Source organism: Salvelinus alpinus, chromosome 14 (genome assembly GCF_045679555.1).
Source record: "Salvelinus alpinus chromosome 14, SLU_Salpinus.1, whole genome shotgun sequence".
Classification (NCBI taxonomy): domain Eukaryota; kingdom Metazoa; phylum Chordata; class Actinopteri; order Salmoniformes; family Salmonidae; genus Salvelinus; species Salvelinus alpinus.
Window position 1 is genome coordinate 54535376 of NC_092099.1, and position 14006 is coordinate 54549381.

At 47.7% G+C, this 14006-nt stretch overlaps 1 protein-coding gene across 7 annotated transcripts in view; it reads left to right on the forward strand.

Annotated features, from left to right (window-relative positions):
- Window positions 1-14006, forward strand: part of sema5ba (sema domain, seven thrombospondin repeats (type 1 and type 1-like), transmembrane domain (TM) and short cytoplasmic domain, (semaphorin) 5Ba) — a 296903-nt gene that overhangs the window by 190829 nt on the left and 92068 nt on the right. For all 7 annotated transcript variants that reach the window (XM_071341852.1, XM_071341856.1, XM_071341857.1 and 4 more), the window contains 2 exons: window positions 2562-2624; window positions 7331-7429. In XM_071341852.1, coding sequence (XP_071197953.1) covers window positions 2562-2624; window positions 7331-7429 — 162 coding nt within the window. The remainder of the gene's footprint in view (window positions 1-2561; window positions 2625-7330; window positions 7430-14006) is intronic.

Genomic DNA, 14006 nt, shown 5'->3' on the forward strand with positions numbered 1-14006 from the left:
CTTTGGTGAGTCTCTTTCAACGCAGTAGTCAGGCAGCGCCGGTGAGTCTCTTTCAACGCAGTAGTCAGGCTGCCATGGTGAGTCTCTTTCAACGCAGTAGTCAGGCAGCCTTGGTGAGTCTCTTTCAACGCAGTAATCAGGCAGCGCCGGTGAGTCTCTTTCAACGCAGTAGTCAGGCAGCAGCCATGCTGAGTCTCTTTCAACGCAGTAGTCAGGCAGCCACTGTGAGTCTCTTTCAAAGCAGTAGTCAGGCAGCAGCCATGCTGAGTCTCTTTCAACGCAGTATTCAGGCAGCAGCCATGCTGAGTCTCTTTCAACGCAGTAGTCAGGCAGCAGCCATGGTGAATCTCTTTCAACGCAGTACTCAGGCAGCAGCCATGGTGAATCTCTTTCAACGCAGTACTCAGGCAGCAGCCATGGTGAATCTCTTTCAACGCAGTACTCAGGCAGCCTTGGTGAGTCTCTTTCAAAGCAGTATTCAGGCAGCAGCCATGCTGAGTCTCTTTCAACGCAGTAGTCAGGCAGCCTTGGTGAGTCTCTTTCAACGCAGTAGTCAGGCAGCCTTGGTGAATCTCTTTCAACGCAGTACTCAGGCAGCAGCCATGCTGAGTCTCTTTCAACGCATTAGTCAGGCAGCCTTGGTGAGTCTCTTTCAACGCAGTAGTCAGGCAGCGTCGGTGAGTCTCTTTCTACGCAGTAGTCAGGCAGCGCCGGTGAGTCTCTTTCAATGCAGTAGTCAGGCAGCCTTGGTGAGTCTCTTTCAACGCAGTAGTCAGGCAGCGCCGGTGAGTCTCTTTCAATAAAGTAATCAGGCAGCGCCGGTGAGTCTCTTTCAACGCAGTAGTCAGGCAGCGGCGGTGAGTCTCTTTCAATGCAGTAGTCAGGCAGCCTTGGTGAGTCTCTTTCAACGCAGTAGTCAGGCAGCGCCGGTGAGTCTCTTTCAACGCAGTAGTCAGGCAGCGCCGGTGAGTCTCTTTCAACGCAGTAGTCAGGCAGCGCCGGTGAGTCTCTTTCAATGCAGTAGTCAGGCAGCCTTGGTGAGTCTCTTTCAACGCAGTAGTCAGGCAGCGCCGGTGAGTCTCTTTCAATGCAGTAGTCAAGCAGCCATGGTGAGTCTCTTTCAATGCAGTAGTCAGGCAGCCTTGGTGAGTCTCTTTCAACGCAGTAATCAGGCAGCGCCGGTGAGTCTCTTTCAATGCTGTAGTCAGGCAGCAGCCATGGTGAGTCTCTTTCAACGCAGTAGTCAGGCAGCCATGGTGAGTCTCTTTCAACGCAGTAGTCAGGCAGCAGCCATGCTGAGTCTCTTTCAACGCAGTAGTCAGGCAGCCTTGGTGAGTCTCTTTCAACGCAGTAGTCAGGCAGCGCCGGTGAGTCTCTTTCAATGCAGTAGTCAGGCAGCGCCGGTGAGTCTCTTTCAATGCAGTAGTCAGGCAGCGCCGGTGAGTCTCTTTCAACGCAGTAATCAGGCAGCCACGGTGAGTGTCTTTCAATGCAGTAGTCAGGCAGCACCTGTGAGTCTCTTTCAACGCAGTAGTCAGGCAGCCTTGCTGAGTCTCTTTCAACGCAGTAGTCAGGCAGCAGCCATGCTGAGTCTCTTTCAACGCAGTAGTCAGGCAGCCATGGTGAGTCTCTTTCAACGCAGTAGTCAGTTAGCCATGGTGAGTCTCTTTCAACGCAGTAGTCAGGCAGCCTTGGTGAGTCTCTTTCAACGCAGTAGTCAGGCAGCGCCGGTGAGTCTCTTTCAACGCAGTAGTCAGGCAGCGCCGGTGAGTCTCTTTCAACGCAGTAGTCAGGCAGCCATCGTGAGTCTCTTTCAACGCAGTAGTCAGGCAGCCTTGGTGAGTCTCTTTCAACGCAGTAATCAGGCAGCGCCGGTGAGTCTCTTTCAACGCAGTAGTCAGGCAGCAGCCATGCTGAGTCTCTTTCAACGCAGTAGTCAGGCAGCGCCGGTGAGTCTCTTTCGAAGCAGTAGTCAGGCAGCAGCCATGCTGAGTCTCTTTCAACGCAGTAGTCAGGCAGCCTTGGTGAGTCTCTTTCAACGCATTAGTCAGGCAGCGCCGGTGAGTCTCTTTCAATGCAGTAGTCAGGCAGCGCCGGTGAGTCTCTTTCAATGCAGTAGTCAGGCAGCGCCGGTGAGTCTCTTTCAATGCAGTAGTCAGGCAGCGCCGGTGAGTCTCTTTCAATGCAGTACTCAGGCAGCAGCCATGCTGAGTCTCTTTCAACGCAGTAGTCAGGCAGCACCTGTGAGTCTCTTTCAACGCAGTAGTCAGGCAGCCTTGCTGAGTCTCTTTCAACGCAGTAGTCAGGTAGCAGCCATGCTGAGTCTCTTTCAACGCAGTAGTCAGGCAGCGCCGGTGAGTATCTTTCAATGTAGTAGTCAGGCAGCCATGCTGAGTCTCTTTCAACGCAGTAGTCAGGCAGCGCCGGTGAGTCTCTTTCAATGTAGTAGTCAGGCAGCCATGCTGAGTCTCTTTCAACGCAGTACTCAGGCAGCCCCCTTTGCAACAGGTGAATGCTGCGTCCAATCACCCTTTATACATGTGTTTATTTTGGTTTCCTAGGCAACGGAATGGATTCCAGATGACGACACCAGGAGGTCCTGTCAGAGCAAAGGGAAGACCGAGGTAAACAACGACTTTGAGACTTCCCGGGAGGGCTCCACACACACACACACACACACACACACACACACACACACACACACACACACACACACACACACACACACACACACACACACACACACACACACACACACACACACACACACGACCTTCCCTGAATAGGACCATTTACTTTAAAAGCCGTCTGTTGACTGGCTGGTCAAGGGGCTCTATGGGGTCTTGTGGGAGTGGCTAGTGATTTTATGATTATTGGGCCCCTTCAATCGAAGTGTGTTTTCTGGCTGGGAAGTGAAAAATAACACAGACTTTTTAGTAAGACACTCAAGGCAGAGCCCTTCTTCTGTACTTCCAACGGCTGATAACAAACGATGTGATCATTTTGTTATTTCGCTTTTCTTTGTGAGAATTGATTGCCATGCTATTTTTATCTCAAAAGCCCAACGGAGAAGGAAAAGTAAAAAATCCATTCTCTCTGGAGATCTTCGTCTGACCTCAAGTTTGAAACACAGTGTCACGATCGTGTGGAGGATTGACGGACCAAAACGCAGCAGTAGGAAAATAAGCCATCTTCTTTTATTATTGAAGAAGGCAAAATGAAACAAAACACACTTTCAAACTAACCAAAACAAAAACGATCGTGAAGCTAATAAACGTCGTGCACATCCAACAGGCTACAAACGTTCTGACATAGACAATTACCCACATCAAACGAAAGCCTATGGCTACCCTAAATATGGCTCCCAATCAGAGACAACAGAAATCAGCTGTCTCTAATTGGGAACCCATTCAGGCAACCATAGACTCTCCTAGACAACTACACCAACATAGACACAGCTAGACACATACACTCAACACAAACCCATACACTACACCCAACACCCCCTTTACCATATAACCACCCAAAACCGATAAAACCCAAACATTCCCCATGTCACACCCTGACCTAACTAAAATAATAAAGAAAACAAAGAATACTAAGGCCAGGGCGTGACATAACCCCCCCCTTAAGGTGCGAACTCCGGGCGCACCAGCACACAGTCTAGGGGAGGGTCTGGGTGGGCTTCCTTCCACGGTGGCGGCTCCGGCACTGGTCGTGGTCCCCACCCCACCACAGTCACTAACCGCCTCCTTAGCTTCCTCCAAATGACCCCCCTCCACATTAACCCCACTGAATTAAGGGGCAGCTCCGGACTAAGGGGCAGCTCCGGACTAAGGGGCAGCTCCGGACTAAGAGGCATTACCAGGGTAAGGGGCAGCACCAGGATAAGGGAGAGCACCAGGATAAGGGAGAGCACCAGGATAAGGGGCAGCTCCGGACTGAGGGACGGCAGCTCCGGACTGAGGGACGGCAGCTCCGGACTGAGGGACGGCAGCTCCGGACTGAGGGACGGCAGCTCCGGACTGAGGGACGGCAGCTCCGGACTGAGGGACGGCCCATGGCTGGCTGACGGATCTGGCTGCTCATGGCTGGCTGACGGATCTGGCTGCTCATGGCTGGCTGACGGATCTGGCTGCTCATGGCTGGCTGACGGCTCTGGCTGCTCATGGCTGGCTGACGGCTCTGGCTGCTCATGGCTGGCTGACGGATCTGGCTGCTCATGGCTGGCTGACGGATCTGGCTGCTCATGGCTGGCTGACGGATCTGGCTGCTCATGGCTGGCTGACGGATCTGGCTGCTCATGGCTGGCTGACGGATCTGGCTGCTCATGGCTGGCTGACGGATCTGGCTGCTCATGGCTGGCTGACGGATCTGGCTGCTCATGGCTGGCTGACGGATCTGGCTGCTCATGGCTGGCTGACGGATCTGGCTGCACATGGCTGGTTGGCGGCTCTGGCAGATCCTGTCTGGTTGGCGGCTCTGGCAGATCCTGTCTGGTTGGCGGCTCTGGCAGATCCTGTCTGGTTGGCGGCTCTGGCAGATCCTGTCTGGTTGGCGGCTCTGGCAGATCCTGTCTGACGAACGGCTCTAGCGGCTCCTGACTGACGAACGGCTCTGACGGCTCGGGACAGACGGGTGGCTCTAATGGCTCGGGGCAGACGGATGGCTCAGATGGCGCTGGGTAGACGGATGGCTCAGATGGCGCTGGGTAGACGGATGGCTCAGATGGCGCTGGGTAGACGGATGGCTCAGATGGCGCTGGGTAGACGGATGGCTCAGATGGCGCTTGGCAGACGGGCAGTTCAGGCATCGCTGTGCAGACGGCAGACTCTTGCCGGCTGAGGCGCACTGTAGGCCTGGTGCGTGGTGCCGGAACTGGTGGTACCGGGCTGGGGACACACATCTCAGGGCTAGTGCGGGGAGAAGGAACAGGGCATACTGGACCCTGGGAGCGCACATTAGGCCTAGTGCGTGGTGCCGGAACTGGTGGTACCGGACTGTGGACACGCATCTCAGGGCTAGTGCGGGGAGCAGCAACAGGACGCACAGGACTCTGGGGACACACAGGAGGCTTGTTGCGTGGTTTAGGCACTGGTGGTAAAGGGCTGGAGACACGCACCATAGGGCTAGTGCGTGGAGGAGGCACTGGTGGTACTGGGTAGGGGCGGGGAGGTGGCGCTGGAAATACCGGACCGTGCATGCGTACTGGCTCCCTTGAGCGCCGAGCCTGCCCAACCTTACCTGGTTGTATGCTCCCCGTCGCCTGACCAGTGCGGGGAGGTGGAATAACCCGCACCGGCCTATGTAGGCGAACCGGGGACACCATGCGTAAGGCTGGTGCCATGTACGCCGGCCCGAGGAGACGCACTGGTGACCAGATGCGTTGGGCCGGCTTCATGACATAAGGCTCAACGCTCAGTCTAGCCCGGCCGATACGTGGAGCTGGAATGTACCGAACCGGGCTATGCACACGTACAGGAGACACCGTGCGCTCTACTGCGTAACACGGTGTCTGCCCGTACTCTCGCTCTCCACGGTAAGTACAGGGAGTAGGCGCAGGTTTCCTACCTGACTTCGCCACACTCCCTTTAAGGCCCCCCCAAAGAAATTTTTGGGTTGTACTCACGGGCTTCCAGCCTTGTCTCCGTGCTGCCTCCTCATATCGCCTCCTCTCGGCTTTAGCTGCCTCCAGCTCTTCACGAGGAAGGCGATATTCTCCCGGTTGTGCCCACGGCCCCTTACCATCCAGTATCTCCTCCCATGTCCAAGAATCCTGTGTAGGTGGGTCCTGTTGCCGCTTTACATGCCGCTTGGTCCTGTATTGGTGGGTAATTCTGTCACGATCGTGTGGAGGATTGACGGACCAAAACGCAGCAGTAGGAAAATAAGCCATCTTCTTTTATTATTGAAGAAGGCAAAATGAAACAAAACACACTTTCAAACTAACCAAAACAAAAACGATCGTGAAGCTAATAAACGTCGTGCACATCCAACAGGCTACAAACGTTCTGACATAGACAATTACCCACATCAAACGAAAGCCTATGGCTACCCTAAATATGGCTCCCAATCAGAGACAACAGAAATCAGCTGTCTCTAATTGGGAACCCATTCAGGCAACCATAGACTCTCCTAGACAACTACACCAACATAGACACAGCTAGACACATACACTCAACACAAACCCATACACTACACCCAACACCCCCTTTACCATATAACCACCCAAAACCGATAAAACCCAAACATTCCCCATGTCACACCCTGACCTAACTAAAATAATAAAGAAAACAAAGAATACTAAGGCCAGGGCGTGACACACAGCAATTTTATTTATTTACCAAGACAAAATATTTAAGGACAACAAAGAAGTTTCTTTCCCTCAAACGTTAGACAGTGCTTTATAAAAATGAGATTAGATTAGGTTTAAATTTACAGATGAAAGATAAAAACATTCCAGTCATATCACTAAAGTGAGCCGTGAGTGAGTATTGCTGGGTCGTATTCATTAGTGCACTCTGATGCAAACCATAGCAAAATGTCAAAAACAAGCGTTTATCAGGTTTCGAATCAAATTTGATTCGTCACATGCGCCTAATACAACAGGTGAAATGCTTTCTTTACGAGCCCTTAATCAACAATGCAGAGTTTTAAAAAAGTAAGACAAATTTGCTAAACTAAAGGAAAAAGTAACACAATAAAAATAACAGTAACAATAACGAGGCTATATACAAGGGGTACCGGTACCGAGTCATTGTGCAGGAGTTCAGGTTAGTCGAGGTAATTGAGTTAATATGTACTGTTGGTAGGGGTAAAGTGACTATGCATAGATAATAAGCAGAGAGTAGCAGCAGCATATGTGAAGACTGTGAAGGAATGTGTGTGTGTGTGTGTGTGTGTGTGTGTGTGTGTGTGTGTGTGTGTGTGTGTGTGTGTGTGTGTGTGTGTGTGTGTGTGTGTGTGTGTGTGTGTGTGTGTGTGTGTGTGTGTGTGTGTGTGTGTGTGTGTGTGTGTGTGTGTGTGTGTGGCGTCAATATGTGTGTGTGTGTGTGTGGCGTCAATATGTGTGTGTGTGTGTTTTGGAGTGTCAGTGCAAAAAATGATAATAGATTAGAATAAAACAAGGGTAGACATTTGCTGAACTATTCAGCAGTCCTTATGGCTTGGGGGTAGAAGCTGTTAAGGAGCCATTTGGTCCCAGATCCTTATCAAGTTCATGTAGTCCCTCCCCGTTTCGATCCGTTTTCTTGTGTTTGTTGAATAAAAAACAAAGGTACGCAGGTTTCTAACCTCTAACAACCTGTCTGCTCTCTACTACTCCCTGTAGGTAGAGTGTCAGAACTACCTCCGTGTGCTACTGGTCAATAAGACTGAGGTCATCACCTGTGGAACCAACGCCTTCCAGCCCCTCTGTATCACCCGGGAGGTAAGAGGGAATGGGGGATGCAGGGAGGATGGATGGAGTGATAACCTACAGGGGTGTAGGTAGGGGGGTGATAGGGAGGACATGATGAGAGAGTAAAGGAGGGTGGTGCACTGTAAAAAAAAAATGCTGGGTTGTTAAAAAACAAAAACTGTTATTGATGCTGGGTGTTGGGTTATTGATGCTGGGTGTTGGGTTATTGATGCTGGGTGTTGGGTTATTGGTGCTGGGTGTTGGGTTATTGATGCTGGGTGTTGGGTTATTGGTGCTGGGTTATTGATGCTGGGTGTTGGGTTATTGATGCTGGGTGTTGGGTTATTGGTGCTGGGTGTTGGGTTATTGGTGCTGGGTGTTGGGTTATTGATGCTGGGTGTTGGGTTATTGATGCTGGGTGTTGGGTTATTGGTGCTGGGTGTTGGGTTATTGATGCTGGGTGTTGGGTTATTGATGCTGGGTGTTGGGTTATTGGTGCTGGGTTATTGATGCTGGGTGTTGGGTTATTGATGCTGGGTGTTGGGTTATTGATGATGGGTGCTGGGTTATTGATGCTGGGTGCTGGGTTATTGATGCTGGGTGCTGGGTTATTGATGCTGGGTGTTGGGTTATTGATGCTGGGTGCTGGGTTATTGATGCTGGGTGCTGGGTTATTGATGCTGGGTGTTGGGTTATTGGTGCTGGGTTATTGATGCTGGGTGTTGGGTTATTGATGCTGGGTGTTGGGTTATTGATGCTGGGTGCTGGGTTATTGATGCTGGGTGCTGGGTTATTGATGCTGGGTGCTGGGTTATTGATGCTGGGTGTTGGGTTATTGATGCTGGGTGTTGGGTTATTGATGCTGTGTTATTGATGCTGGGTGCTGGGTTATTGATGCTGGGTGTTGGATTATTGATGCTGGGTGTTGGGTTATTGATGCTGGGTGCTGGGTTATTGATGCTGGGTGTTGGGTTATTGATGCTGGGTTATTGGTGCTGGGTGCTGGGTTATTGGTGCTGGGTGTTGGGTTATTGGTGCTGGGTGTTGGGTTATTGATGCTGGGTGTTGGATTATTGATGCTGGGTGTTGGGTTATTGATGCTGGGTGCTGGGTTATTGATGCTGGGTGTTGGGTTATTGATGCTGGGTGTTGGGTTATTGATGCTGGGTTATTGGTGCTGGGTGCTTGGTTATTGGTGCTGGGTATTGGGTTATTGGTGCTGGGTGTTGGGTTATTGATGCTGGGTGTTGGATTATTGATGCTGGGTGTTGGGTTATTGGTGCTGGGTGTTGGGTTATTGGTGCTGGGTGTTGGGTTATTGATGCTGGGTGTTGGGTTATTGATGCTGGGTGTTGGGTTATTGGTGCTGGGTGTTGGGTTATTGGTGCTGGGTGTTGGGTTATTGATGCTGGGTGTTGGGTTATTGATGCTGGGTGTTGGGTTATTGATGCTGGGTGTTGGGTTATTGGTGCTGGGTTATTGAGATATGACCCATCGGGACAGATCAGATGACTGGAGGCGTAGTTTCATAGGGGCGTGGATTTCAGATGGATCTTTTTAGTCACCCATGAGAGTAAATGTAATTTATAGTAATCGGTTCTGTTGTATAGTCATTAAATATTAATACTAAAAATGCCTGGCCTTTTAGCCTATAAGTAAGTACCTGCTAGAGAACTTGGAGAATGTTGCCGGGCTTCCCCTTTAGCGTCACATGCATATCAACCCACAAGGTGCCCAAACATTAGCGCCAACGCTTGATAAATAGTGTATAAACAATTGCTTAACATGTAGAAATATTAGTGAAATATATCCATATAAAAATACAACAATAGTTATTTGGTTAGATAGAGTGAAGGATATGTTTTGTATACTTCTACAAAGTCCTAGTGAAAACGTAGGCCTATAGGCTATTTTCGACACTTCCAGCCAGTGACGCAACAACATTCTAACAGTCTAATAAATACATTTCATATATGCTATCAGAATAAGAATAATTTGGTTGTGTTTATTAAGGTCTTAGGTAACATTAGAATACTAAAAAACGATATTTTCAAAGAATATAATAACATTTTCATTCGTTTATGTTACTCTAGGCCCCTCAAACTCAACTCTGGACCTTGAAGCCAGTTCCACTGCATTTTTTCATTGTTCCCCTCTAACCAGGGACTGATTTAGACCTGGGACACCAGTTGTGTGCAATTAATTATCAGGTAGAACAGAAAACCAGCAGGCTCCAGACCTCGTAGAGTAAGAGTTGAGTACCTCTGCTCTAGGCTATAAGTAAAAACGAAAAACCACTAGTTCAAGTCCCTCAAATCAACCCACAAGGCGAGCGGTGAAATTATTAACCCTAGCGCCAACGCTGATAAATATAAGCATGACACAAACTCATCATTACACTATTGTTGTTCTAAATTAAATCAACCTTTTCATCCTCCTTATCATTCAGTCAGGCCTAGTTTATATTAAATTGTGAAGTAACTTGCACAATTATTGCCCAATCATCCATTTATCATTCATTCAGTGTGCTGGCATCGTTTGCTTCCCTTCGCTCATCAACTTGGATAGAGTCAAGGATATGTTTTCAATATTCTTAAGGCCTACCCATAACACATAGCATGTTTTCATTTCCTTTACAATGCATTTGATTAGTAATATAGTTATAGTAAATAAAACAGTCCAATAACAGCATCTTTTTACAAAGTAAAACTTAAAAGAGAAGGATATCAACCCACAAGTCATGCGTTCAAATGATTTGGTATAAACATGAGTACCAACGCTAATAAATGGGAATAACACAAACTCATCATTACACTATTGTCTTTCTAAATTAAATCAACCTCTTCACCCTCCTTATCATTCAGGCCTATAAATTACATTGTGAAGTAACATGCACAATTATTGCCCATTCATCCATTTGTCATTCATTCAGTGAGGAGAGAGATGCATTAGCACCTGGCTGGGTACCAACGTCCTACAGCATATTATCTTGGTGGGTTAAGTTGGGAAAAGATGTGAAAAAAACAGATAAAAAGGCTCTAAATACTTTTCTGTTTGTGATTTTTAAATTCTAACGAATAAGCAATATAAAATACAAACATTTATGAAAATTCAAGGAAGGAGCAGGACGATGTCGCCTCACTTCACGTTCTCAGGAAAATATGCAGTAATTCGATTTTTTACGTTTTATTTCTTACATTGTTAGCCCAGAAAATCTTAAGCGTTATTACATACAGCCGGGAAGAACTATTGGATATAAGAGCGACATCAACTTACCAACATTGCGACCAGGAATACGACTTTCCCGAAGCGGATCCTCTGTTTGGACCTCCACCCTGGACATGCGATCTAATCCCAGAGGCCGACCCAAAACAACGTCGTCGCCACAGAAGAGGCAGACGGAGGGGCCTCCTGGTCAGACGTAGAAGGCGAGCACACCATCCACCGCTTTCGAGCATATTACTCGCCAATGTTCAGTCTCTAGACAACAAGGTGGACATTATCTCCCAAGAGAATTCTCTTTGATTATAGTCACAGCCGTGTACAGTTGAAGTCGGAATTTACATACACCTTAGCCAAATACATTTAAACTCAGTTTTTCACAATTCCTGACATTTAATCCGAGTGAAAATTCCCTGTCTTAGGTCAGTTAGGATCACCACTTTATTTTAAGAATGTGAAATGTCAGAATAATAGTAGAGAGAATGATTTATTTCAGCTTTTATTTCTTTCACCAGATTCCCAGTGGGTCAGAAGTTCACATACACTCAATTAGTATTTGGTAGCATTGCCTTTAAGTTGTTTAACTCTGGTCAAGCATTTCGGGTAGCCTTCCACAAACTTCCCACAATAAGTTGGGTGAATTTTGTCCCATTCCTCCTGACAGAGCTGGTGTAACTGAGTCAGGTTTGTAGGCCTCCTTGCTCGCACCTGCTTTTTCAGTTCTGCCCACAAATGGTCTATAGGATTGAGGTCAGGGCTTTGTGATGGCCACTCCAATACCTTGACTTTGTTGTCCTTAAGCCATTTTGCCACAACTTTCAAAGTTTGCTTGGGGTCATCGTCCATTTGGAAGACCCATTTGCGACCAAGCTTTAACTTCCTGACTGATGTCTTGAGATGTTGCTTCAAAATATCCACATAATTTTCATTCCTCATAATGCCATCTATTTTGTGAAGTGCACCAGTCCCTCCTGCTGCCACCCCTGTGCTTCACGGTTGGGATGGTGTTCTTCGGCTTGCAAGCCTCCCCCTTTCACTCCAAACATAACAATGGTCATTATGGCCAAACAGTTCTATTTTTGTTTCATCAGACCAGAGGACATTTCTCCAAAAAGTACAATCTTTGTCCCCGTGTGCAGTTGCAAACCGTAGTCTGTCTTTTTTTATGGCGGTTTTTGAGCAGTGGCTTCTTCCTTGCTGAGCGTCCTTTCAGGTTATGTCGACATAGGACTCGTTTTACTGTGGATATAGATACTTTTGTACCTGTTTCCTCCAGCATCTTCACAAGATCCTTTGCTGTTGTTCTGGGATTGATTTCACTTTTCACATCTCTAGGAGACAGAACGCGTCTCCTTCCTGAGAGGTATGATGGCTGCGTGGTCCCATGGTGTTTATACTTGCGTACTATTGTCTGTACAGATGAACGTGGTACCTTCAGGCATTTGTAAATTGCTCCCAAGGATGAACCAGACTTGTGGAGGTCTACAATTTTTCTTGGCTAATTTCTTTTGATTTTCCCTTGATGTCAAGCAAAGAGGCACTGAGTTTGAAGGTAGGCCTAGAAATACATCCACAGGTACACTTCCAATTGACTCAAATGATTTCAATTAGCCTATCAGAAGCTTCTAAAGCCATGAAATAATTTTCTGGAATTTTCCAAGCTGTTTATAGGCACAATCAACTTAGTGTATGTAAACTTCTGACCCATTGAAATTGTGATACAGTGAATTGTAAGTGAAATAATCTATCTGTAAACAATTGTTGTAAAAATGACTTGTGTCATGCACAAAGTAGATGTCCTGTGTAACGATTGTCTATTTCGTCCTCCTCATCGGACGAGGAGAGGCGAGAAGGATCGGACCAATATGCAGAGTGGTTCGTGCTCATGATGATTTATTAAAACCGAAACTGAACACTGAAATACAAAACAATAAACGAAGTGCAGAAAACCGAAACAGTACCGTGTGGTGAAAACACTAACACGGTAGACAAACACCCACAAAACACACGTGAAACCCAGGCTGCCTAAGTATGATTCTCAATCAGGGACAACGATTGACAGCTGCCTCTGATTGAGAATCATACCAGGCCGAACACAAAATCCCAACATAGAAAATCACACATAGACAACCCACCCAACTCACGCCCTGACCATACTAAATAAATACAAAACAAGGGAAATCAGGTCAGGAACGTGACATCCTGACCGACTTGCCAAAACTATAGTTTGTTAACAAGAAATTTGTGGAGTGGTTGAAAACGAGTTTTAATGACTACAACCTAAGTGTATGTAAACTTCCGACTTCAACTGTTTATCACCCCACATGCAGATACCTCGACGACCTTGGAAGAACTTCACTGGACTCTATGTAAACTGGAAACCATATATCCTGAGGCTGCATTTATTGTAGCTGGGGATTTTAACAAAACTAATTTGAGAACAAGGCTACCTAAATTCTACCAGCACATTGATTGTAATACCCGCTCGAGCAAAACACTGGACCACTGCTAATCTAACTTTCGCAATGCATACAAGGCCCTCCCTCGCCCTCCCTTCGGTAAATCTGACCATGACTCCATCTTGTTGCTCCGCTCCTATAGGCAGAAACTAAAACAGGAAGCGCCCATGCTTAGCTCTATCCAACGCTGGTCTGACCAATTGGATTCCACGCTTCAAGACTACTTCGATCACGTGGACTGGGATATGTTCCGGGTAGCCTCAGACAATACATTGACGTATATGCTGACTCGGTGAGTGAGTTTATTAGGAAGTGCATTGGAGATGTTGTACCCATTGTGACTATTAAAACCTTCCCTAACCAGAAACTGTGGATTGATAGCAGCATTCGCGCAAAACTGAAAGCACGAACCACCGCATTTAATTATGGCAAGGTGACTGGAAACATGACCGAATACATATTTGATTCCCTCCACAAGGCAATCAAACAAGCAGTATAGAGACAAAGTAGAGTTGCAATTCAACGGCTCAAACACAAGACGTATGTGGCAGGGTCTACAGTCAATCGCGGATTACAAAAAGAAAACCAGCCCCGTCGGTGACATCGACGTCTCACTCCCAGACAAATTAAACAACTTCTTTGCGTGCTTTGAGGACAATACAGTGCCACCGACACGGCCCGCTACCAAAGACTGTGGGCTCTCCTTCCCTGTGGCCAACGTGAGTAAAACATTTAAACATGTTAACCCTCGCAAGGCTGCCGGCCCAGACGGCATCCCTAGCTGCGTCCTCAGAGCATGCGCAGACCAGCTGGCTGGTGTGTTTACGGACATATTCAATCAATCCCTATCCCAGTCTGCTGTCCCCACATGCTTCAAGATGTCCACCGTTGTTCCTGTTCCCAGGAAAGCTAAGGTCATCATGAAG